At 45.7% G+C, this 23,671-nt stretch overlaps 1 protein-coding gene across 1 annotated transcript in view; it reads right to left on the reverse strand.

The window, feature by feature from the left end:
- Positions 1-562: 562 nt before the first annotated feature.
- TGM3 (transglutaminase 3) overlaps positions 563-23,671 on the reverse strand; it is a 43,970-nt gene continuing 20,861 nt past the window's right edge. The window contains exons 8-13 of the mRNA XM_005893928.3: positions 13,218-13,321; positions 11,192-11,434; positions 7,291-7,599; positions 4,866-5,023; positions 1,580-1,713; positions 563-1,211 (exon numbers count right to left, since the gene is read on the reverse strand). Coding sequence (XP_005893990.2) covers positions 1,064-1,211; positions 1,580-1,713; positions 4,866-5,023; positions 7,291-7,599; positions 11,192-11,434; positions 13,218-13,321 — 1,096 coding nt within the window. The 3' untranslated portion in view covers positions 563-1,063. The remainder of the gene's footprint in view (positions 1,212-1,579; positions 1,714-4,865; positions 5,024-7,290; positions 7,600-11,191; positions 11,435-13,217; positions 13,322-23,671) is intronic.

Consider the following 23,671-nt stretch of genomic DNA (forward strand, 5'->3'; position numbering starts at 1 on the left):
ATGAGGTTAGTCAGCACCAGTGACGGAAGGCTATGGGATCTTCTTGGGGTGATTTCAAGGGGCACAAACTGAGGAACCACGAGAGCATGTGTGAAGGTAGAGAAGGTTCCTGTGGAGTTAGCATTGCTTTGGCTGCAAGAGGAGGAGTGTGGCACAAGTTGGGGCAAGCCCAGTGTGAGCAGAGGCTGGGCCACCACCCACAGCTGCTCTGCAGAAGGTTCCAGTGAAGACTGAAGTCCCTTCTCACTCTGATGCCCATAGAGGGTCCTGGAAGGGTTCACTTCGCCCTACAATGTCTGAACCTGCCTAGACAAGTCACTCCCTCCCAAGGCAGTCAATCTATTTTTGGACATCATCCTAGTGCAGTTTCCTAAACTGACTTGAAGTGTCTCTCTAGTTTTGCACCTGGAGCCACAGGGAACCAGCCCACTCCTTTTGGATATTGGAATGTGGAGAACACGGCTTCCCCAATGCCATCCCTCCTCCAGAAAGATATGGCCCCAGCCCCACTGTCTCCTTTTCCACCACCTTAGGCAAAGCAGCAGTCTTGTAGAGTCAGTGCTGTGTGATCACACTCTTTTTAACATTTATTTTGAGGGTAGTTGTGAGTGTCACAATGGATGGCTAACCATCATCCCCCCCACCTCCACAATGACCCAGGGGAGGAGCAGGAAAGTGCCAACTGCAGGCTGGGGATCAGCACACAGTCCAGACCGTCTTCTCCCCCAGTATCCATTTGGAGAGTTGCTGGGTCAGGTGCCACTCCGTGCCCACAACACTGAGGGTATGAGGGCTGAGCAGGGGCATGGGGCTCACACACTAGGCAGCATTGGGGAAAGCTCAGGGAACGTGCAAAAGTGATCAAGTGATGGGCCAGGGTGGAACCAGCCCAGCCTGGGAGCGAGGCAGGGGTGTGTGCTGGAGGCTGGAGTTCCGGACCCAGGCCGCCTTGGGGGACGGAGTGAGTTTCCCAGGCTGGATAGTGAGTATGGCAGGGGCTCACTCCACAGGCAAGTCCTGCCTGCTGCGTGTTCCCAAGTTTGTATGGGGCCACCTGGGCCCTTCACTCAGCCACATCAACGGACAGCATGGCCTTGATCGCGGGGAACTTGTTGCAGGAGAAGTTGGCAAGGAGCTGCTTGGTGCCACTCCGGGTGGGCAGGATCTCAAAACGCACGCGGGACCGCTCTTTGGGACGCAGGGCTGGCACGCTGATGGGGAAGGGCAGGAGTCAGTGTGAGGCCTCAAGTCCTGCTCTGGTCAAGGTCACTGCTCCTTCAACTCCCTCTAGCTGCCACCCTGGGTCATTGAGCCCCTTTAGCCCTGGGACCCCTCAGCAGGGAAAGTAGGAGTCCCATGAGCTCCCACATATAAGGACCAGCTCCAAGCACTGAAGACCTGGACTTCTCTTAAGTTCAAGTTTGGTGAACCCCTAAACCAAATGCAAGTGTGCATCCCTATGGGCAGATTCCCAAGTTCAGAGCCTAGCAGAGTTCTATCTACCCTGCCTGGGGCTTTGGGGAGGTCCCTCTGACCCCCTCCCCGCCATCCCCTACCAGCCCTTCAGTGTGGGACTCACTCGATCTTGAGACTGCCCAGCAGCAGGCCGCTGCCCTCCACCATCAGCACGCAGTCCTTCACGGGCTCATCCAGTGGGTTGGAAAAGAGCATCTGCACGTTCACAGGCTTCTGCACCTGGGCCTCATCCAGCACCTGCGGGGAGAGGGCTTGACAGAGTCAGGGCTAGACTGCTCATCTCATCTGCCCTTGAAAGCCGATGGGGCGGTGCCTGAGACTTGGTCATGGGAAAGATATCGCTGGGGACAAAGGAAGGGAACACCATTTGGTTTAGTCCTCCTAAGCGCCAGTGCCATCCATGCAGGGGGTTCCTAAGAAATTGCTGTCATCCCCAGGCTACAGACAGGACACCCAAGCCCAGAGGGAGAGGCGGCAGGTCGCAGCAGCTGAGAGCACTTAACTTCCCAGCTGGGTTTGTGGGCCCTTTCTCAGTTCATCTTGGGAAGGGCAGCCCCCACTTCCCAGACATGTGGTCTGCACAGGGTCCTTTATCAGGGGCTGGTCAGAGAAGCAACCTGGACTATCTGTTTGCTCCTGAAGATGAAAGCTTGCACTCCTGCTGAGAAGCAGCCAAGCCTGGGCAGATGCGTCACCTCCCTGGGCCTTGACTCCCTCCCTGATAAAGAGGGCTCATCCCTCCCCTCCTCCTTCCTTGGACTAGAAGGGAACAAATGAGATCATGGATGCAGAAGAAAGCGCTTTGGAAACAGAAACCGAAACTAGGTGACCGGTGGATTTTTCTTTTGAGGATCCCTAGAGGTAGCTACTTTGTGTTCATTTGGTTTTCCTTTTTGTTGTCACCAATTCTCCCTGCAACCCTTTTATAGTAATAAACCTGCAGTTCAGATTGACTCAATAACTGAGAGATTTCTGGTTCCAGAGCCGTTTTCTCTTCTTACTAAACTTTGCAATGCCTGCCAATAATTTGTGCATAACTGAAACGTTTTAGAGACCATGGTCTATATCACAATTTCTCCCATGGAACTCATTTAAGTGTATGACATGATTTGAAAGGTGAAGCATAATTTTATGCCATTGGGACCCAAGAATATATATAAATGTTGCCATATTTTTCACACTGATATTCAATTTGAGATTTTCCTATATTTGTTTTCCTTTCTTTATGGCTGCTTACCACTCTATCCTGTTGACCTAAATCTATACATACACCCAAAGAAAAGGATAAGAGCCACTTCAGAAACCTGTGTCTGACATTGTCAGTAGGTCACAGGCCAATGTGAAGGACCTCAGTCTTTGAAAGATTGTATAATCTGGTTCAAAAGTCCTCAATGCCTACTCCCAATCATAAATAAGACAATAGGGTGTTGCCCAAATTATTATCTTCTCATACAGATCACCCATGTGCCCTGCTCTGAGTCAGCTATGCATTAATTCATTCAATCACAATTAGATCATCTTGATTCTCTCAAGTCTAAAGTAAAGGAGAAGTTGTGTTAAAGGGCAAATGCATACAAAGATGTCCTAAAGAAGAAAGAGCAGATATTTATTTAAAGGATTAAATAATTTCCAGGCTGTGTGTATTCTGATTTCCTTTTAAAAGATGTTAGATTCTCTTGAAAGATAAAGCTGATTTGATATGGACATCTAAATGATGTACAGCAAAATTTTGAAAAAGAGAGAAAGCTATAAGCAAGTTTGAGGATACTGGATAAGGGAATATAATGGTGGAGAAACTAACTTTATCAAACACTGATAACTTTCACTCAGAATGTTTCATTTCTTGAAAACACCCTAGGAAACAGGGGCGGCTTCTACAATCATGGATGAAAACTTGCTGGGTGGGAAAGAAGGCAAGCCCGGAGCCCAGAAGCTCTGTTTGGTCCTGCTCGTGGAGGGGCCTCTTTCTGTTTCACAACCACTGTGATGGGCCTAGAACAGGGGTGGCTCCCTCTCCCTAACCTTGGAGATGATGGATCACTCTGGCCCCCATTCTGAAGCACAGCCCAGACTAACCAGGACAGTTAACCAGAGAGCTCTATTTCAGGCTAGTGTCAAGGAGCAGGCCCTGGGTCCCCCTGCCTTCTGTCTGAAATCAGGAATCCCTGAAGCTGGGGTGTAGCTTAGGGAGAGTGGGACGAGGGCAGTCACAAGTTACTCTAGAAATCTGGGGCTAGGGATGCTAGTGACATTGTGATGGAACAACAATAACAAAAAAGGCAATTGCTGTCTAGACTGCTGGGGCAGATGGTGCTGCAGATTTGTGAGGAGTTTGACCCATGAAGCTCTCTATGGGGTCCCAAGGGAAGACCCATCTTCCTCATCCACTCATCTGCCTCTCCTTGCCTGCCAGCCCCTCATCCCTAGATTTGTGCTATCTGGCTCTGGCTGCCTCCACCCTGGGCTGAGGTTGGTGTGGGTAGGGACAGGCTTGGAGTCAGCCCCATACTTCCAGCACCAGTGCTGAGGAAGGGACAGAGTGGCTCCAAGTGCCTCCCACAGACCTTTGAGAGCCCACATGCCTGCATTCCTGAGAGGCAGCCTGGGAGCAGAGCCTGCTGCAAAAAAAATGAGGCATCCTCATTATCAACTCTTGGGAAGATGCTGCTGCTGGGTATGGACTGGCCAGATGTCCTGGAAAGGGCCCTGAGGTCTAGCCTTTGCTCTGGCAGTATTTGGCAATTCTTTTCTCTCTGGGTCTCAGTTCACTCATGTGTGAAATGGAAGGGCATGAAAGCTTGAGACCAGGTTTCTAAGAGTCTTCACTTCTGTAACTCTGGGGTCTAGAGTCAGGAGATGCATGTGAGTTATGCCCATTTCTGATTTGCCCTACAAATGTGTCTGGGGGCTGGGCTGTGGGTTCCCTGAAGGCAGGACCCAGCCCTTGAGGTCTTCTGTGATTCCTGAGCCTAGCACAGCCCAGGACACAGCAGATGTTCAAAGCGAGTGAGCTGAAGAGCCTTCCAGCTGCTCCTCAGCTGGCATTCCCAGTGGGTCTAGAGCTGCAGCCAAAGAAGCCACAGGGCAACGTGCCCATGGATCCTTCCAGAGAGGGAGCAAGGACATGCTTTGCTGCGCCACTGGCAGGATCGTAGTTCCCTGACTGGGGATTGAACCTGCACCCTCGGCAGGGACAGCATGGAGTCCTAACCACTGGACCACTGGGATTTCCCAAGGACACTGCTCTGAGCAGAACTCTTGGCTGATCCTTTTGGTAGAGGCTGGAGCCGAGCTGGGCACTGTGCTTGTCCTGTCGGCAGACAGGGCTTTCCCTGTGGTCAGGGAGGGCTGGACTAGCATGGAGCAGCGCCCCTTCAGCATCCCTTTACCTCAAGGGTCAATGTGGGGTTGTCCAGGATGATGTCCCTCTCCACCACCACCTCAGGCTCATCGGTGACCTGGCACACGGCTGTGGTCCGGATCATGTTGTCCGCCTTCAGGTACTTCTCGTACTGAGCATATGCGATCTTTACAGGGTGCTCTATTTCTGGAAGAAGAAACCAGGGAGCAGCGTGAGAGGTGGGGTTGGCTTCTGAAACCTTAAAAGCTGATGCCAAGCCGCGTCAGTGTGGGCTGGCTGGGAGTACCTGGAGCCCAGGCTTGCCTGAATCTTCCCTACCAGGCCCTGGGGGAACACCCGCCTGCTCCACACCAGCTGCAGAGCGGGGGCCCTGGGACCAGGATGCCAGCTGGCTGGGCGGATTCCAGGAGGAGGAGCTCACGGGGGCTCAGACTTCCTCCCTGCCCTGGTAAATATCAGAGGGCGAATTCCCATCTAAGGGGCAGGGAAGAATACGAGTATTAACTCATTGCCCAATAAAGAAAACAGTAACGATGATAGCACGGTAATAACTAGCAAGGGAAGCCAGGGGCTGTCTACGCAAGAGCTTGGTCCTCTCAGGTGACCGTATAGCCTGGGATCCTATTGCAACAGCATTGGAACCACCACCCTACTTCTGGTGTCTCCTGCTTCTAAGTCACCCGCATGCACCAGTCAGGTGGGCTTTAGAAGCACTTTCCCCTCAGATCATGTCACTCTTCTGTGTCACCTGAAAAATCTCCTGTGGTCCCTCGCTGCCCCAGGAATAAAGTTCAGACCCCTCAGTATGGCCCTGTGTCACTCTCTTCCTCAAAAGAATGTTCCTTCCCACAGTTCTCTTTGTCCTTTTAACAACACAGGTGCCTTACCACCTCCATGCTCTGAGTCACAAGGTCCCCTCAGATGGGGAGGCCTTCCCCAGCATTTCTCCGTTTCTCAAGCTTCAAGGCCCTTCTCTGACTCACTGGGCAAGCAAGGGTGGGGGGCTCGCCTGCCTCTGGGTGGTCTCCCCCTCCCTCATGCAGTCATGCTAGGTGGCTGGGGGGTGCCCGGCACCTACAGGTCACACACTCCTTGAGGTGAGGCTGTAAGGAGGGAGCTGTCTCTGTTTTTAGCACTGGCGGGATTTACCCAGCCTGCCCCAAATATGGAGACGACAGGCCCTGGCATCAGCTGGTCCAGCTCCCTTGAACAGTGAACCCTGAGGCTCAGGAAAGGAGGGAGACTTAACAGAGTCATCCAGAGAGTAGGTGATGACGTCAGGACTCCAAGACCATTTTGCCTGTTTCCTCCTGCCTTCCCATTTAACTCTGTTGCTTCTTGCAGAACTACAGTTTTTTTTAAAAGCATTTCCCTCACATAAATTATTTTTGTCCTACAAAAATAGCTCTTCCCTTGAGCTTTGAAGGTAAATAACAGCCAGCCGGGTGCTTTTGTTATAGGGAAGATTTCTGCTCAGTTCTGCCAGAAGACAGGTTGCTAGGGGATGCTGCCTCTGACAGGTGTGATAGCTTTCAGTTTTTCTGCAGACAAAATTTTTTCAAGATGGGCTATATAAGTAATCAGTTTTTATTAGATCCTTATGTGAAGCAAATAGCCACCCCACCCTTATTAATCTGCTTTGTACGTCTAGACTTTCCATAACAGCTTGAAGGATTTTGCCATCTTGGGCACACCTGCCTGCTAATCCTTCCACAGCCCCAGCCTCTCTCTGCTCCACCTTGTTCCCCTCCCATCTGTGCTACCCAGGAGAACCAACTCACTCTTCCTCCCGGAAGCTCAGGCCTCCAAGAAAACCCATCACTGTCACTGGAAATCAAGGAACTTCACCCACCCACTGGCAGCTGTGGGGGAACACTGGTGGGAATTCAAGCCCTCGTGGTATACTGCAACCCCTCTAGGGTCAAACCGGGAAAGTGATTCATTGTGGGATGGGGGTAAGGTAGGGTGGGAGCTGGAAAGGGGAAGGGGTCGCAGCAGTAAAACCGAGAAAATGGGTGGTGGCACTGGATTTCACATCAGGAATTCCAGGACCAGGATCTGGCATTGCCACCTAGTAGCTATGACACTTAATCTTTTAAGTGAATCACAATCTCTCCAAGCCTCAGTTTCTGGCTCTGTAAAAGGAATGCTGAAATCTGTTCTTGTAAAAGGTCAAATGTGATAGTACATAAGAGTATATAAGGAGCACTCTGCACACTGGGCAAAATGTATGTAAGGGGTATTGTGGTTTGTCTTTAACTGCCAAAGTCCTCTTCCTTTCTCCTCCAGGGCATGAAAGTACTTTGGTTGGCACCACCCCCACTTGTACTGCTCACCCTGTGCTGTTTCCTTCCTTAATCAGTTGATTTGGTTCCAATAGGAACTCTCCAACCCCAAGAGAATACCAGCTACCATGAGTGTGTGGCATCCCAGCAGCCTACAGGTTGAATTACCTTCTTCGGGATTCAGGGATTTAGTGACAGAGTCCTTCCACACCTCATGTACAAGTGTGCCGTTGTAGACGATGGTCCAGGCTGTCATATTCACTGTCACTGTCTTTGTATCACTTGTTAGGTTTTTGAGCATTAGGATCAGGTTGACTTCTTTGCCCACTGTCAGTACACCAGCGACCTTGAACCTCCCAGAGATGCTAGGCTCCCGTTCCTCTCTTGCCAGGCTGCTTGCAGATGTTGCACTAAATGACATTGTGGGTTTAAGTTTCCTCAAAGCCTTTTCAAATACTTGTCTTTCCTGGCTGGAACCTGTGTGGTGGGAAAAGAGAGAAGTATCTCAGAGATGCGGTGGCAACGTGAACAAAGAACAGTGCCCTGCCTGGAAAGGTGGCCTGGAACTAACACTGGTTCTGCTGCTTGCGCAACGATTCTAATCCAAGCAAGTGTCTGACCTCCTCCAGGTCTCCATTTCACCCTCCTTAACATATGTCTGACCTCCAAGCAAGTGTCTGACCTCCCTCAGATCTCCATTTCATTCTCCTTAACATGAGGCTCACAGCCCAGCTCTTCCAATCAGCTCAAATTTCCATCGAGCTGTAGGGAAAGCTGCATAAAATACATAGCTTGATATTTTGCTTAGGTTAATTAGGTTAGATCCCTTCCTTCCTTCACTCTCTCCATCTCTCCCTCCCTCCTTCCCTCCATTCCTTCCTCCTTCCCTCCTTTCTTTTAATAAAAGCTCCTTTGTGAGACTTAAAGAACAAAGCGTGTGTTAGTTGCTCAGTCATGTCTGACTCTTTGCAACCATGGACTGTAGCCCACCAGGCCCCTCTGTCTATGGAATTCTCCAGGCAAGAATACTGGAGTGGGTATCCGTTCCTTTCTCCAGAGGATCTTCCTGACCCAGAGATTGAACCCAGGTCTCCTGCATTGCAGGCAGATTCTTTAACATCTGAGCCACCAGGGAAGCCCAAAGAACAAACCGATAATTTAAAAAATAACAAGTCTGAGTTTAAAAAGATTAGAATGAGTTCATAAGTGAGAAAACTATGATTTAGAATTGCCTCACTGAAAAAAATTCCAAACCACTTTATCATGTTATTCTGTTTTATTTCTAATGATGCTTTGAGAATTAGAGAGTGGAACTTCTGTCTAGGTCAGTTGACAAGAACTTCCCACAGTTGGTATGGTTCCAGGTTATGACTAGTTTAAATTGTTGAGAGAGTTCAGGTTTCAAAAACACAAAGGTTGAACCACAGGATGGGTTCAGCCTTTGTTGTGGGTGCTGCTGAATGTGATACTATAAACAGTCCCCAGAAAGTGGCCAAGATTGTGGCCAAGAAACCATGGCTCTTGGGGCACTAAGAGCTGATAACCAACTCCAAGCCTCTGAGCCAGGGTAGACCACACAGTGCACATGAGTCTCCTTGCCTTGACTGGAAGATAGATCCACTAACGAGGCGAAGATATTGACTTTCCAGTAACATGGACAGAGATACTGAAAGAAGAATGACCATGTTTACCCTTCTGCCCCTAACGTCCCCTACAAACCTGTGAAATTTTAAGATGACTTATTAGAAGCACTTTATCATTTAGTGAAATCTTTCCTATAAGTTACATGTAACAACTGGCAGAGACCCCGAAGACATCTAAGCACATCATGTTAGAGTTAAGGTCCTAAAGAGGAGGAGTGTTTGGTCCAAGTTGTTGGTAATCTGAGAATTAGGGGTGGAAAGAGGGCCAGTCCCCAGAAGTTTAGACCTGAAGTCTAGTAGTTCCTCCCACACACCCCTGAAAAGAAGGCAGGCAGCCAAATTACCCAAGTTGATCGCTCCTGGTGGGCTGGGTTCCTTTTGGTGCCTTCCCATTCTCTAGCCGAGCTGTAAATCCACACCCAGGTCTGACGGCTGAGCAGGGAGCTGAGCCTCTGTGCCCAGAACCTCGAAGCAGTTGCGTTTGCACAATGAGGCTCAGAGCCTAGATACCTATATAGGTCACCTGCCGGGCTTACTCAAGACTAAGCTTCCTGCTTCTGTTTTTTCCTTTGGTGTTGCTGTTGCGCAAATACTTAGCAACCCATTTTATGGGCTTTTCCTCCCTGCGGCCATCAGACACAAGCATCATTAGGTAAAGGAGACTGAGCAACAACAGGTGGAGTGATCAGTCCTGCTGTCACACAAGGGCTGGGGCATTGCCAGGGGTCTGGCAGGGATCCCTCCACCTGGCTGTGGCCCCTCCTCATTGCTCAGGAGGTTTGGCTGGGACAGCCAGAGCCCTCAAGAAGTGGAATTAAGGTGTAACACTCAGATAAGGGGCCCCACAGAATCACACAACTGTATAGACAGTGCGTTTTAAAAGTCACTTTGGGAGGTCATTCCGATGAGGCTGCAGATGTTCAAGTTGATAAAAATCATCACTATTTATTAAGTCCTCACTATGGGCCAGGCACTGCCCTTGATACTTTCTATACACTAGCTCATTTAAATCCCATTGAAGAGAGGCCTTGCTCTTCTCATTTTACAGGTGAGGAAGTGAGGGATCAGAGATGCTAAGAATCGTGCTTGAGGTTGCACAGCTATAAGGGGTAGGGCAGAGTTCACCTCCTGCCCGGGGTTATCAGTTCCTTGGCCCCTACTCTGGTTTCTACATCAGAACACTTTTGAGAATGCTTGTCACACTCAAGCCTGACCCCCAGCCTGTGAGCTCTGGAGGGGCAGGCACCCATCTGCAGGGTGCTTCCTGGCCTCCTGGAGTTGAGCATGAATGGGCACTCGGGGAGGTCTCAGTACATGTTTACTGACTGAGAGAAAGGCCATCTGACCCCAGTGGGAGGAATGGGCCGCAGAGGTACACTGGGGTCTAACGGAAAGCACCAATCTCATTACTCTGATGCCTCCAAAGGACCCACACCCAGCAGCTCATCCACCTGGACTTGGAGCCTACCCCCTGCTCAGCTCTCCTCTTTTGTATACGGCAGCCAGCAGCAGCAGCCATCCAGGGCACCGAACTGTGGGGTTTACTTTAGGGTGCACATGGGTACCTTCTCGAAAGCACTTTTCTTGACACCTCAGAACCAGCAGTGAGGACCCGCTAAAGCAACTATTCCAAAGCGTTTAGAGTGACACGTCGATCCCATTAAGGAGCGACTGGCCTGCTAGAGCAAGCATTAATTCACTGCGGCCTATTTCTAAAATGAACATCACCTTCAAATGTAGAATTTTGTCACTATTGAGATTCCTCAGAGATATTAATTTGCTAACACTGAAAGCAACTTCTGAAACAGAGAAACACACGTAATTTGTGTTAAACGTGGCCTCCTACCAGCTTCTAGGTGACTTTAGGGGGATCAGCACTCAAGTGGATGCTGACGATTTCAGGGACTCGGGCATTGTCCTCATGGTGTAGGAGGTGTCTGCACCTCATCTGGCTTTCAGGGAGCCCACTGAAGCAGACAAAGCAGTCCCCATGTCTCTGGGGACTGTCCATTTCTTTTTTCAGAGGATGTTTCCTGCTTTTGCTTCTTAGAGGCAAGGGGAGTGGACTGACAGAGACCCTAGGGGGTCTTCTGTGGGGGCCATGTTTCTCCCTGTGATGTTCAGTCATGGTGCTGTCATCCTAATGGTGCAATTGGCAAAGGGACACAGCTGGAGACGAGCTAGACTGACAGCTGCCTGAGTCCTTCAGCACATTTCCGCTGGCACTGTGTCTGCCCCTGATGGTTTTGTCCCCACAGGAAACAGTCTGGGGAACTGGGCATTAGATGCCAGGGAGCAATCCTAATATTCAGGCACAGCTGGCTGAGAAAGCGGGAGGAGCATGAGCAAGTTTTCCTTCTCCCGCCTCAAAGCTGTCTTCCCACCGTCAGGCCCTGGGTGGCACAGCCCATCCAAGCCCCTCCTACCTTCTGGATACTTGTACTTTTCGGTGACATCCATGCGAGAGTTGCTGCCCACCGCCTTGGTACTGATGTACTTGCCGACGCTGTGAGTGTCTGAGGAATTCTTCTTCAAGGCACCGTTCGACTCGTAGATCCATGTGATGCGGTCGGCATTGACCTCCGCAAAGATGAAGGGCATGTCGAAGTCCCAGTCCACATTACCCTCTCGGATAGCGATCACCGAAGCAGGGCCGCACTGGAACACCCCTGGGGGCCAGGGTGCAGAGGTTGGATGTGTGCCAAAGCAAGGCCCCTCTGCAACAGCCCGCCTCATAGCCTGCTTCTCTGGGGGCCCTCCCCACCGCCCAGCTCCCCTGCCTCTACCGCAAACTCCTTCAACCCTGACTGTCTGCTCTCCTCTTGGGGCACTCAGCAGGACCCTCTGGGGCTACCGTTATCTTGTGCAATAGCACTCTGGTCAGACTCCAGCTCCACAGAAGACGGCCCACTCCCACATTCTGTAGGTGCATAATTGGTGCTAACTCCCTGCCCTCAGTCTGTTTCCTAAAGAGGAAAGTCTGACTGTCTTGTGCTCAGGGCTGCCTCTTTTCTACTCTGCAAATCATTCTTCCCAAATCACCCCCCCGATTTTGGAAGATTTCTCTGCAAACCCAGCCTACAGAGATGTCCTGCTTCTTTGGGCTCCCAAGCCCTGACCATCACCTCCCTTCTTGAGCACTCAGCATAGCTAGCTCAGACAGCTAGGTAGGTAGGTGTGTGGATACACAGAGAGATGGACAGATAGGTAGATAGATTCATAGATGGATGGGTGGATGGAAGGACATAGATGTAGATACAGGTATAGATACACAGATACAGTTTTCTTCATGAAGTGCCCAGATGAAAAAGTAAGTTACAGCAGAATAGAAGAATATTATTCCATTTGTGTTTATAAAAGAAACACACATTTATAAACCTGAAACAGTGACAGTGACTTTCAGTTTTTTTTTTTTTTACCATGATCTCTAGAAATAAGATTTTACATCATGGCACATATATGGTCCTGAAACAAAAATTCCACAGGAAAATTCTTATTCTTAATGTCCAATACACTCTGATAGTTTCTTTTTCTCTCCTTTCCTCACTTCTTTCCATGCTATTCTATTTCATTTCTTAAAACAATGGTCACAACCCATTAACTTGATTTCATAACCACTAATGAGTTGCAGTGAGAAGTTTAAATAGTGGCCTAGAAAATATCTGGAAGTTACCCTCCTCACACCCAAATTCCCTGAATCTCATTGCTTCTGGTATAGATGTTGCAGCAAGGGAGGGGGGTAAGACTTCATTTTCATTGTAAATCATTTTGGAATGATTTGAATTTTTTTTAACCATTCTTAACCATGCATATATGACTTTTATAATTTTTTTAACTTTGAAAGAAACAACTGAAAATGAAGGTAATGGACAAGAATGCTCTGGAGATCAGGGGAGGGACGAGGAAAGGTTCCTGGAGAGCCCAACGCCTGAGATCTGATGGGAGAGTGGCCATCAGGGGCGGGGAAGGGCCAGCCTGCGAGAAGGAGAGCTCAGCCTGGCGGGGGACACCCAGAAGGTGAGAGGGGTGCTGGGGGCCATGAGCACAGAGGCCTGGAGCTGAGCCAGGGAATCTGGGCTAAGTCCCAAGGCAAAGGGAAACGGAAGGTTTCTGTGCTGGGAGGGATGGGCTACTAGAGGCTGTGTGGGAGAATCACTGTTGGCAGGGGACCTGTTACTCTTCCCTATTACCGGGCATGGGCCAGGGCCTTTGCAGCAGTTGTGTGGGAGCAGGGATGTCAGTCATTTAAACAGCAGCCTGAACCAAGCCAATTAAGAGGAAAATCTACTTTGAAAATACTTTTGTTTTAATCCCTCTCTGTGCCCCCAAAGGCAGAGAAGATTTAGGTGATCTTGCTGTGCCGCTTCCCACCATTGTAAAGATTGAGAGGTCATGACTTAGAGCCAAACCCAGAGAAGGGGGGCACCAGTAGGCTGACAGAGGATTGGTTACCTTGGCTTCTCTCCTGAGGGGTGGCGTCCAGAACCTGCCATCCATTGTACGAAGGGCCCAGGTCAGACCGCACAAACCAGGCTTCATTCCAGACGTGGAAATTCCTGCAGACAGAACCACAGGCTGCAGAGCGTGGCCAAGGCCGCTCAGCAGAGGAACGGTGAAGCGCCACACCTCTGACCTGACGGTGCAGCGCCCTCGCACTCAAGTGAGTTTACTCTGGGCCAGCTATTGTGCTAGACCTCCGAGAGCACCGTCTCCTTAAATTCTCACAGCACGGTTAAGGGGGTACTCTTTTTATGCTCATCTCATAAAAGGGGAAACTGAGGCTCAGAGAAGCCAAGCAGCTAACAATGCAAAGTCAAAGTGTGGCCCCAGATATGCCTAACTCCGAAATCACCATGTTCTCCTGCCTTTCTGAGAAGCAGAGTGGATCTAGGTTAGAGCCAAGACCCAGTGAGCAAACCCACACAGCTTTCTCTTGTGCATCCTGTTGGGGTACACTACTGTATTTCATGTGGGGTGAAAATGAATGGGGTGCAGCAAGATTAACAGGTCTGGCTAAGAGCCACAGAGCCCTGCAGTTGAGATCTGGATAGAAGAATGCACACACCAGTCCTAAAATATTCATCAGTGGAGCCCCCCATCTCCCAATCTGCATGTTCTCAGTCACTGGTCCCCTCCCTCACCAGGTGTAAACAGTTATCCAGAGCTTTCTTCATTCTTTATTCTGCCCTCTATTCTCCTCCTCTCCAATCCCACAACAACTACATTAGCATTGGCAGTGTTGGGTCCAACTTGGAAGAAAATGTAAGTCTGACATAAATTCAAGTTCTATTCAACTTGAAAAACATTTTTTTTTTATATTCATGAGGTGGAAAAGATAGTTTTAAGCAGAGAACCAACTTCAGAATGATACATATGACTAGGTAAAAATATTAAGCTTTCATATACCAAGTAAACAAAGAGACTATCATTCTGTTTCCAGCATAGAAGAATAAACTCATAATGAATGGATAGTCTCTTATGCAAAAACAACAAACTGACAAAAGATAACTATCAGAGAGGAGACAGAGTAGGAGGATTTTGGAAGGGTGTCAAACTTTGAGGAAGAGACTAGCATGGAGGAAGTTGTGCTTTGGTGACCTTGCTCCTAAGGACAAGCTGCAGTAGATGTACAGAGCAGGGCAGTAAAAATTCCAACAGACAGTCCACATCTTTCTGACCTGAGGAGTTAAGAAACAAACCCTGGGTTAACTAGAATCACTAGAGAGTGTGGCAGAAGTCTTGGAAAGGAGAGTCAGAAAGCGGAACCTAGATTTGTATATTAACTCCGCCTAAGCTTCTGGGTGACCCCTGAGCTAGGCATATACAAGGCAAACCACAAACAGTCCAGATAAAAGTTTTAAGAATGAACTGAAACTTGAGCTGCTGCCTACCACAGGTGAGACAGAGTTTGCAGTTTGAGTCTACCCCAGGTAGGCTCCTAAGACAAAATGCAGAATCAAGACAGCCAATGACCAGGATACAATCCCCAATTAATGAACATCCAAAGAACCAGAAAAATGTCACTTATCCTCAAAGCAAAAGACAATCAACAGAAATTAACCCTTAGATAATCCAGATGTTAGAATAAATAAAGAATAAAACTTTAAAGCAGTTATGATAATTATGATCAATGGAATAAAGGAAAATATGCTCATAACAAATGAAAAGAGGGAACCTCTTAGCAAAAAAATAGAAAATATAGAAAAATAACCAAATGGAAAATGTTAACTGGAAAAAAAGACCTGAAATTAATTCAATGGATGGCTTACTAGCAGAACAGAGATAACAGAGGAAAGAGTAAACTTGAAGACAGATCAGTATAAATTATCCAGTCTGAAGAAGAGAGAGGAAAAAAGGTTGAAAAAATCAATAAAATAGGGAAAATATATGCAACATGTATACCAGACACTTACTATAAAGAATATTATAAAGTATTTACAAATCAATAAGATACAAAAGAACCTGTTCCCAGGTGGCTCAGTGATAAAGCCAGATTCTCCTATCTGCAATGCAAGAGACACAGGTTTGATCCCTGGGTAAAGAAGATCCCCTGGAGAAGGAAATGGCAACTACTCCAGTATTCTCTCCTGGGAAATCCCATGGACGGAGGAATCTGGTTGGCTGCGGTCCTTGGTGTCACAAAAAAGTTAGGAACTAAACAACAACAGGACACAGAAGAAGTCAAGCACGCCAGTAATGGGCAATGCGCAGGCAGTTTTCATAAGCAATAAAAATGATCACTAAACATATGAAAATAGTTTTAGCTCCACCACAATGAAAAGAAAATTAAGGCTGATTTGTGTTGTTGTATGGCAGAAAACAAGATAACATTGTAGAGCATTTATCCTCCAATAAAAAATTATAATGACAAAGAGATATTATCATACCTATGAGACTGACAAAGATGAAGGCATAGGATGATACCCATTGCTGTGTGGGAAAACAAGCACTGTCATACGCTACTGGTGGGAGTTTAAATGTGTATGACATTTGTGAAAGGCAATTTGGTAATCAGTGTGAAAAATCTTTAAAAATCTACATACCCACTGAACCAGTAATTCCACTTCTAGAAGTTTCTCCTATAAAAACCCTCAGATACATGCACATGGATGTACACGGAAAAATGTTCACTGAAACATTGTTTGTAATAGCAAAAATAATGGAGGAGAAGTTTACCAATAAGGAGATGGTTAGATAAATTGTGACATAACCATCCAAAGGAATATCATGCAGCCGTCCAAAAGAATGAGCAAAATCAATCTAGCATTTACATAGAAAGATGTCTAAATTATATCACCAAGTAAGAAAAATTACAAGAGCATGTATGTGTATGCATAAGCTTATAAAAATATATACTGATATGATGAACCTATTTTGATTTAGAAAATATATATTATTGAGATTTCTTACAATTATGAAAAAAAAAGTCATCATAAAAAAAGTAGTGGAAGTCCCCCGTAATTCCATTATCTTAGATAACCACAGTTTAAGTAATGGTTTGGTGTAAGTATTATGCATATGGACAGATTTCGGTGCATATGAACTAAGTTGTACATTATTTATTTCTGCAATGTTTTCATTTTCTATAATGAAAATTACTTATTACTTCTATAATTCTGTAATTACAAAATATGTGTGTTAGGTTGTTTCAGTCATGTCTGACTCTATGTGACCCCATGGAGTTTAGCCCACCAGGCTCTTCTGTCCATGGGATTTTCCAGGCAAGAATACTGGAGTGTCCTAGAGGAGAACATAGGCAAAACACTCTCCGACATACATCACAGCAGGATCCTCTATGACCCACCTCCCAGAATATTGGAAATAAAAGCAAAAATAAACAAATGGGACCTAATTAACCTTAAAAGCTTCTGCACATCAAAGGAAACTATTAGCAAGGTGAAAAGACAGCCTTCAGAATGGGAGAAAATAATAGCAAATGAAGCAACCGACAAACAACTAATCTCAAAAATATACAAGCAACTCCTACAGCTCAACTCCAGAAAAATAAACGACCCAATCAAAAAATGGGCCAAAGAACTAAATAGACATTTCTCCAAAAAAAGACATACAGATGGCTAACAAACACATGAAAAGATGCTCAACATCACTCATTATCAGAGAAATGCAAATCAAAACCACTATGAGGTACCATTTCACACCAGTCAGAATGGCTATGATCCAAAAGTCTACAAATAATAAATGCTGGAGAGGGTGTGGAGAAAGGGAACCTTTTACACTGTTGGTGGAATGCAAACTAGTACAGCCACTATGGAGAACAGTGTGGAGATTCCTTAAAAAACTGGAAATAGAACTGCCTTATGATCCAGCAACCCCACTGCTGGGCATACACACTGAGGAAACCAGAAGGGAAAGAGACACGTGTACCCCAATGTTCATCGCAGCACTGTTTATAATAGCCAAGACATGGAAGCAACCTAGATGTCCATCAGCAGATGAATGGATAAGAAAGCTGTGGTACATATACACAATGGAGTATTACTCAGCCATTAAAAAGAATACATTTGAATCAGTTCTAATGAGGTGGATGAAACTGGAGCCTATTATACAGAGTGAAGTAAGCCAGAAGGAAAAACATAAATACAGTATACTAACGCATATATATGGAATTTAGAAAGATGGTAACAATAACCTGGTGTGTAATGAGACAGCAAAAGAGACACTGATGTATAGAACAGTCTTATGGACTCTGTTGCAGAGGGAGAGGGTGGGAAGATTTGGGAGAATGGCAATGAAACATGTAAAATATCATGTAGGAAACGAGTTGCCAGTCCAGGTTCGATGCATGATGCTGGATGCTTGGGGCTGGTGCACTGGGATGGCCCAGAGGGATGGTATGGGGAGGGAGGAGGGAGGAGGGTTCGGGATGGGGAACACATGTATACCTGTGGCGGATTCATTTTGATATTTGGCAAAACTAATACAATTATGTAAAGTTTAAAAATAAAATAAAATTAGAGGAAAAAAAAAAAGAAATATTAATTCATCAGAGAATAAATATGGTGTTAAGCATAAAAAAAAAAAAAAAAAAGAATACTGGAGTGTGTTGCTATGCCCTCCTCCAGGGGATTTTTCCAACCCAGGGATTGAACCCACATCTCTGAAGTCTTCTGCATTGGCAGGCAGTTCTTTACCACTAGCGCCACCTGGGAACCTCTAATTACAAAATAAACGAATATTTTAAAATATGTATATTATATAAACACTAATCGCTAACACAGTTAAGTGTCAACACAGAATAATACTAAGTGTCTGTGTTATATCTTAATCTTCACAGTGTTCTTATACGGGAAGATAAGAATAAGTGTTATCCTCTTTCAACAATTATGGAAACTGAGGCATAGAGAAGTGAAGTGACTTGTTTAAGGTCTCAAAGTCAGTAAATAGGCAGAATGGGATTTTAACCCAGGCAGAAGGGCTGCAATGTCCATGCTTTTAACTACCAAACATTCTCTCTAAATTTTAATTTATTGATACAGGAAGATATTAAATGTTGTAAAACAGACCATTTAATTTGGTCCCATTTGGGTAATGATTACTCAACACACATATATCTGATGTGTGTGAGTATAAACAGCATGAATGTCTGGAAGGCTCTAACTCATAATATTATTAGCGTTTTCTTTGGGTAGCTATATTACTATGACCCCCATTAATTTATTTTTTATTGTTTTATAATCAGGGAAAACTGTTTACATTTTACATGTTGTAAAATGAAACTTGCAAGCCTTTCCGTACGGACCAGATCCAGAGTTCTACACTATACAGTTGTCAGGAGTTAGAAGTGCTTCCTAAGTACTTATCAGGTGCACTATGACCCTGCTAGATTCTCCAGGGAAAAGGGGAAGAGCTAAAAAGTCAGTTCTAAAACAAGACAGAAGGGATAAGGCCATGAGAGGTGAACAGATAATGAAAAAAAATCAACCAATGATAGGAGTGGGAAGAAAGCAATCCCTTACTCACTACTGTAATGAAACATAGCTCATTACAAAATTTCTGGAAGGCAATAGCAATAGGTTCATAAGCATTTAAAATGTTCATTCTCTAACCTAGGATATACCATTTCTAGGAATCTTTCTCATAGGGCTGATCACTGACATGCTCAAGATTTCCATATAACAATGCCTGTTACAGTGTTATTTAAAGTAGGAAAAAAAGGGGGAATAGATAGGTAACATAAGGAATAGGAAACAGTTTACCATTATAGTGGGAAAAGAGATAATGGCTTTTAACATTCAATGGAATATAATACATTTAAAAATCTTATTTTTGAAGATTAATGACATTGGGAAAATGTTCATAATACCCTGTTTAGTCAAAAACACATGATTTAAAACTATGAAGTGGTTAGTTTCCAAGTATGGGGAAAAGCAGGATGTGTCTATTACATGCTCCGCCTTGTGCCCAAGTCTTATAAAATGCATGATCCCAATTCTATAAAAACAACAACTCATAAAAGATTGCATAGAAAACTATCAAATATTTAAAGTATGTGAACAATAGGATTATAGATGATTTTTACTTCTTTATATGTTTTGTGAGATTTCCTACTGTTGTAGGAGAAAAAAGTCATCAAAAAAATTATCTCCAGGCAGACCCACAAAATCTTTTTGGTGGGTTATATTTTTTGTCGGTTATATTTTACCCAGGAGAAAGCAGGAGGAGTGTGGGAAGATGATCTTAGAAGGGTGAGAGGGCAAGAGAGGAAGAGAAAACATTTTGAGGAAGAAAAAAATCAAATTTCAGATTCATTTTGTTTCTGGCAGAGAACCTTAGGAGAAGGGTGAGTTGGTTAAGATATACAGGTGAGTGGCTATGTTTGAATATTTATTTGCAAGGCAAGAATTTAAGACAAAGTAGATAATAAGCACATCCTGGTTCCTCCCTTGTTTGAAAGCCAGCACTTTGCTCACACTTACTTGGGTGTACGTGCCTTTCAAGTGCATCATCAAGCATGTGCTGGTTTGTTTCTGGTTGTGTGTCACACTCTTTTCTACCTCCCAACCTTGGGTTCCGCTCCTGTCTTGAGGGTTTCCCCAGTAAGAGCACATAGAAGCGCAGACTGAAGCATTTATTTTACAAGAAGCTGATCCCTGCCCCTCCTTGCTCCTCCATTCAAATCAATTCTAATTCGACCTTTGAAGTTTCTAAACCACTGTCCCTAGAGACAGCAACTGAGTTATGCTGACATTTGAATTCATGGGGTTAGGGGACCCTCTCTAGAAGTGACCCAGATTTCCACCCCTTACACTGATAAAAGCTTATTTGTCTTTCCAAATGCAGTTCAGATACTAACTCCTTCAAAAAATCTTGTCCTAACATACTCAAGAAAATTAGAGATGCCAAGGGAACATTTCATGCAAAGATGGGCTCAATAAAGGACAGAAATGGTATGGACCTAACAGAAGCAGAAGATATTAAGAAGAGGTAGCAAGAATACACATGGGAGAAGGCAATGGCACCCCACTCCAGTACTCTTGCCTGGAAAATCCCATGGATGGAGGAGCCTGGTAGGCTGCAGTCCATGGGGTCACCAAGAGTCGGACACGACTGAGCAACTTCCCTTTCACTTTTCACTTTCATGCATTGGAGGAGGAAATGGCAACCCACTCTGGTATTCTTGCCTGGAGAATCCCAGGGACGGCGGGGCCTGGTGGGCTACTGTCTATGGGGTCGCACAGAGTCGGCCATGACTGAAGCAACTTAGCAGCAGCAGCAGCAACAATATACAGGAAAACTGTACAAAAAAGATCTTCATGACCCAGATAATCATGATGGTGTGATCACTCACCTAGAGCCAGACATCCTGGATTGTGAGGTCAAGTGGGCCTTAGGAAGCATCACTACAAACAAAGCTAGTAGAGGTGATGGAATTCCAGTTGAGCTATTTCAAATCCTAAAAGATGATGCTGTGCAAGTGCTGCACTCAATATGCCAGCAAATTTGGAAAACTCAGCAGTGGCTACAGGACTGGAAAAGGTCAGTTTTCATTCCAATCCCAAAGAAAGGCAATGCCAAAGAATCTTCAATCTACCGCACACTTGCTCTCATCTCACACATTAGTAAAGTAATGCTCAAAATTCTCCAAGCCAGGCTTCAGCAATATGTGAACCATGAACTTCCAGATGTTCAAGGTGATTTTAGAAAAGGCAGAGGAACCAGAGATCAAATTGCCAACATCTGCTGGATCATCGAAAAAGCAAGAGAGTTCCAGAAAAACATTTACTTCTGCTTTATTGACTATGCCAAAGCCTTTGACTGTGTGGATCACCACAAACTGTGGAAAATTCTGAAAGAGATGGGAATACCAGACCACCTGACCTGCTTCCTGAGAAATATGTATGCAAGTCAGGAAGCAACAGTTAGGACTAGACATGGAACAACAGACTGGTTCCAAATAGGAAAAGGAGTACGTCAAGGCTGTATATTGTCACCTTGCTTATTTAACTTATATACAGAGTAATCATGAGAAACGCTGGGCTAGAAGAAGCACAAGATGGAATCAAGATTTCTGGGAGAAATATCAATAACCTCAGATATGCAGATGACACCACCCTTATGGCAGAAAGTGAAGAGGAACTAAAGAGCCACTTGATGAAAGTGAAAGAGGAGAGTGAAAAAGTTGGCTTAAAGCTCAATATTCAGAAAACTAAGATCAGTGTCTGACTTTGCTTTTTTGGATTCCAAAATCACTGCAGATGGTGACTGCAGCCATGAAATTAAAAGACGCTTACTCCTTGGAAGGAAAGTTATGACCAACCTAGACAGCATATTAAAAAGCAGAGACATTACTTTGCCAAGAAGGTCCATCTAGTCAAGGCTATGGTTTTTCCAGTAGTCATGCATGGATGTGAGAGTTGGACTCTAAAGAGAGCTGAGGGCCAAAGAATTGATGCTTTTGAACTGTGGTGTTGGAGAAGACTCTTGAGAGTCTCTTGGACTGCAAGGAGATCCAACCAGTCCATCCTAAAGGAGATTAGTTGTAAGTGTTCATTGGAAGGGCTGACGTTGAAGCTGAAACTCCAATACTTTGGCCACCTGATGTGAAGAGCTGACTCATTTGAAAAGACCCTGATGCTGGGAGGGATTGGGGGCAGGAGGAGAAGGGGACAACAGAGGATGAGATGGTTGGATGGCATCACCAACTCAATGGATATGAGTTTGGGCAAACTCCAGGAGTTGGTGATGGACAGGGAAGCCTGGCATGCTGTAGCCCATGGGGTTGCAAAGAGTTGGACACAACTGAGCGACTGAACTGAACTGAACACACTCAGAGAGTGCCAACCCTACCTCTATGCTGTCTCTGATTTAACTTCTGTACCACAATCGCCCAGCTTCCTGTGCAGCTGGGAACTCCTCTAGTGAGGTTCGCGTATCTCACTCTGCTTGCTGCCCAGTGTCCAGTGTGGGGTTTGACATGCAATTCATGCATCATGCTCTCTGAATTGAATTGTTCTGGAGCCCTGCCACTCTTGCAGCCTTGGTTTCCGTGCTGTGGGTCTAAGCAAGCTGCTCCAGCTACTTTGGGGACTGGCTAACTAGTAGTGGAGGCTGGTGGCCACGGAGAGATAGATGCCTTAGGAGTTAGGGCTCATGTAAGGGTGTGGGTTATGACAGTTCTTCTCCAGTACTGACCAACTCCACTTCCCTGACCACAAGAATGAGCAATCACCATTTGCCTTTCACCTCGGAGCTCTGTAAAGGCTACAAATACAGTCAAATCTGTGACTTGAGAAACTGGGGGATCAAGTCAAATGAACCAGGAAAACAAGCCAGAAATGTCAAGATTAAGATAAAGTTGGCCAAACTTTTCTAAAATATTTGTTTTCAGGCTTCAGAGACCTCCTTCACAGTGGTACAGAGGGGAGCCGTAATAAAGAAGCTTTTCCCAGAGTGTCCCGACTCCAAAGAAGTAAAAACTCCGGAGCCTTGTGCCTTTTAAGTCAAACCACTGGCATGAGCAGAATGGCTTAGAAGAAAACAGACCCCACTGGATGCTATAATGTGATTCAAAGAGAGCTCCAGAAGAAATTGCTGAGGTCCCCTGACCTAGCCCTTCATTTTACAGACAGGAAACTGAGGTACAGAAAGTTAAGGAACTTACATAAAGTTAGACACTTATTGAGAGCACCCAAATGTCTCCAGTTGTTTACCAGTGCTTCTCCCTGGGCCTCTGGTTTCTCAGGCATGAGATAAGTGGGTCCCTCTCTAAGATCCCTCAGAGATCTTAAAGCTCTTTGACCTGGAATAGTCTTATTGACAGATACCTGTGTCCACCTCTAGCTTGGACACTATTTCAGTTCTACTTTGGGCAAATCGTTTCTCCCCACTGAACCCTGAGATAGCATCTAGTGTCATAGAAAATTTTCATTTGCCACCTAAGTGTGAACCAAAGAACCCAGATTCTTCAGCTGGTTGATGTCCAGCCACTGTCCCAACCCCTATTCTGGAAAATCTCAAGTTATGAGGTCAGATTTCTCAAACATCAGTCAGGAATAGTGATAACATTCTTTGGCATCTCTCTGGTGCTTCATAGTTTACAAAGTGGCCTGGGTTCAAATCCAGGCTCCATCGTTTCCAAGTTATCTGCCCTTGAATGAATGACACTATGTCTCAGGTTCCTCAGCTGTAAAATGGGGTGATCACAATAGCGCCTACTTCATTGTTTCTGGAGAGTACATGCAGGCATTCAGAAAGGGACCTGAAGCACAATTGCTCAGCAAATTATTGTTGCTGCTGTTTTTATTATTAAGCATTCTCAGGTGCTTAACCTCACTTGATCCTTACATTCTATTACTTTAGGCAAATCTGAACAAGGTTGTAAAAGCTTTTAACGTTTGCAACATACAGATTCAGATCGAAGAATTTCTGTCCAAACTCAAACTGTC

Source organism: Bos mutus, chromosome 13 (assembly GCF_027580195.1).
Source record: "Bos mutus isolate GX-2022 chromosome 13, NWIPB_WYAK_1.1, whole genome shotgun sequence".
Classification (NCBI taxonomy): Eukaryota; Metazoa; Chordata; class Mammalia; order Artiodactyla; family Bovidae; genus Bos; species Bos mutus.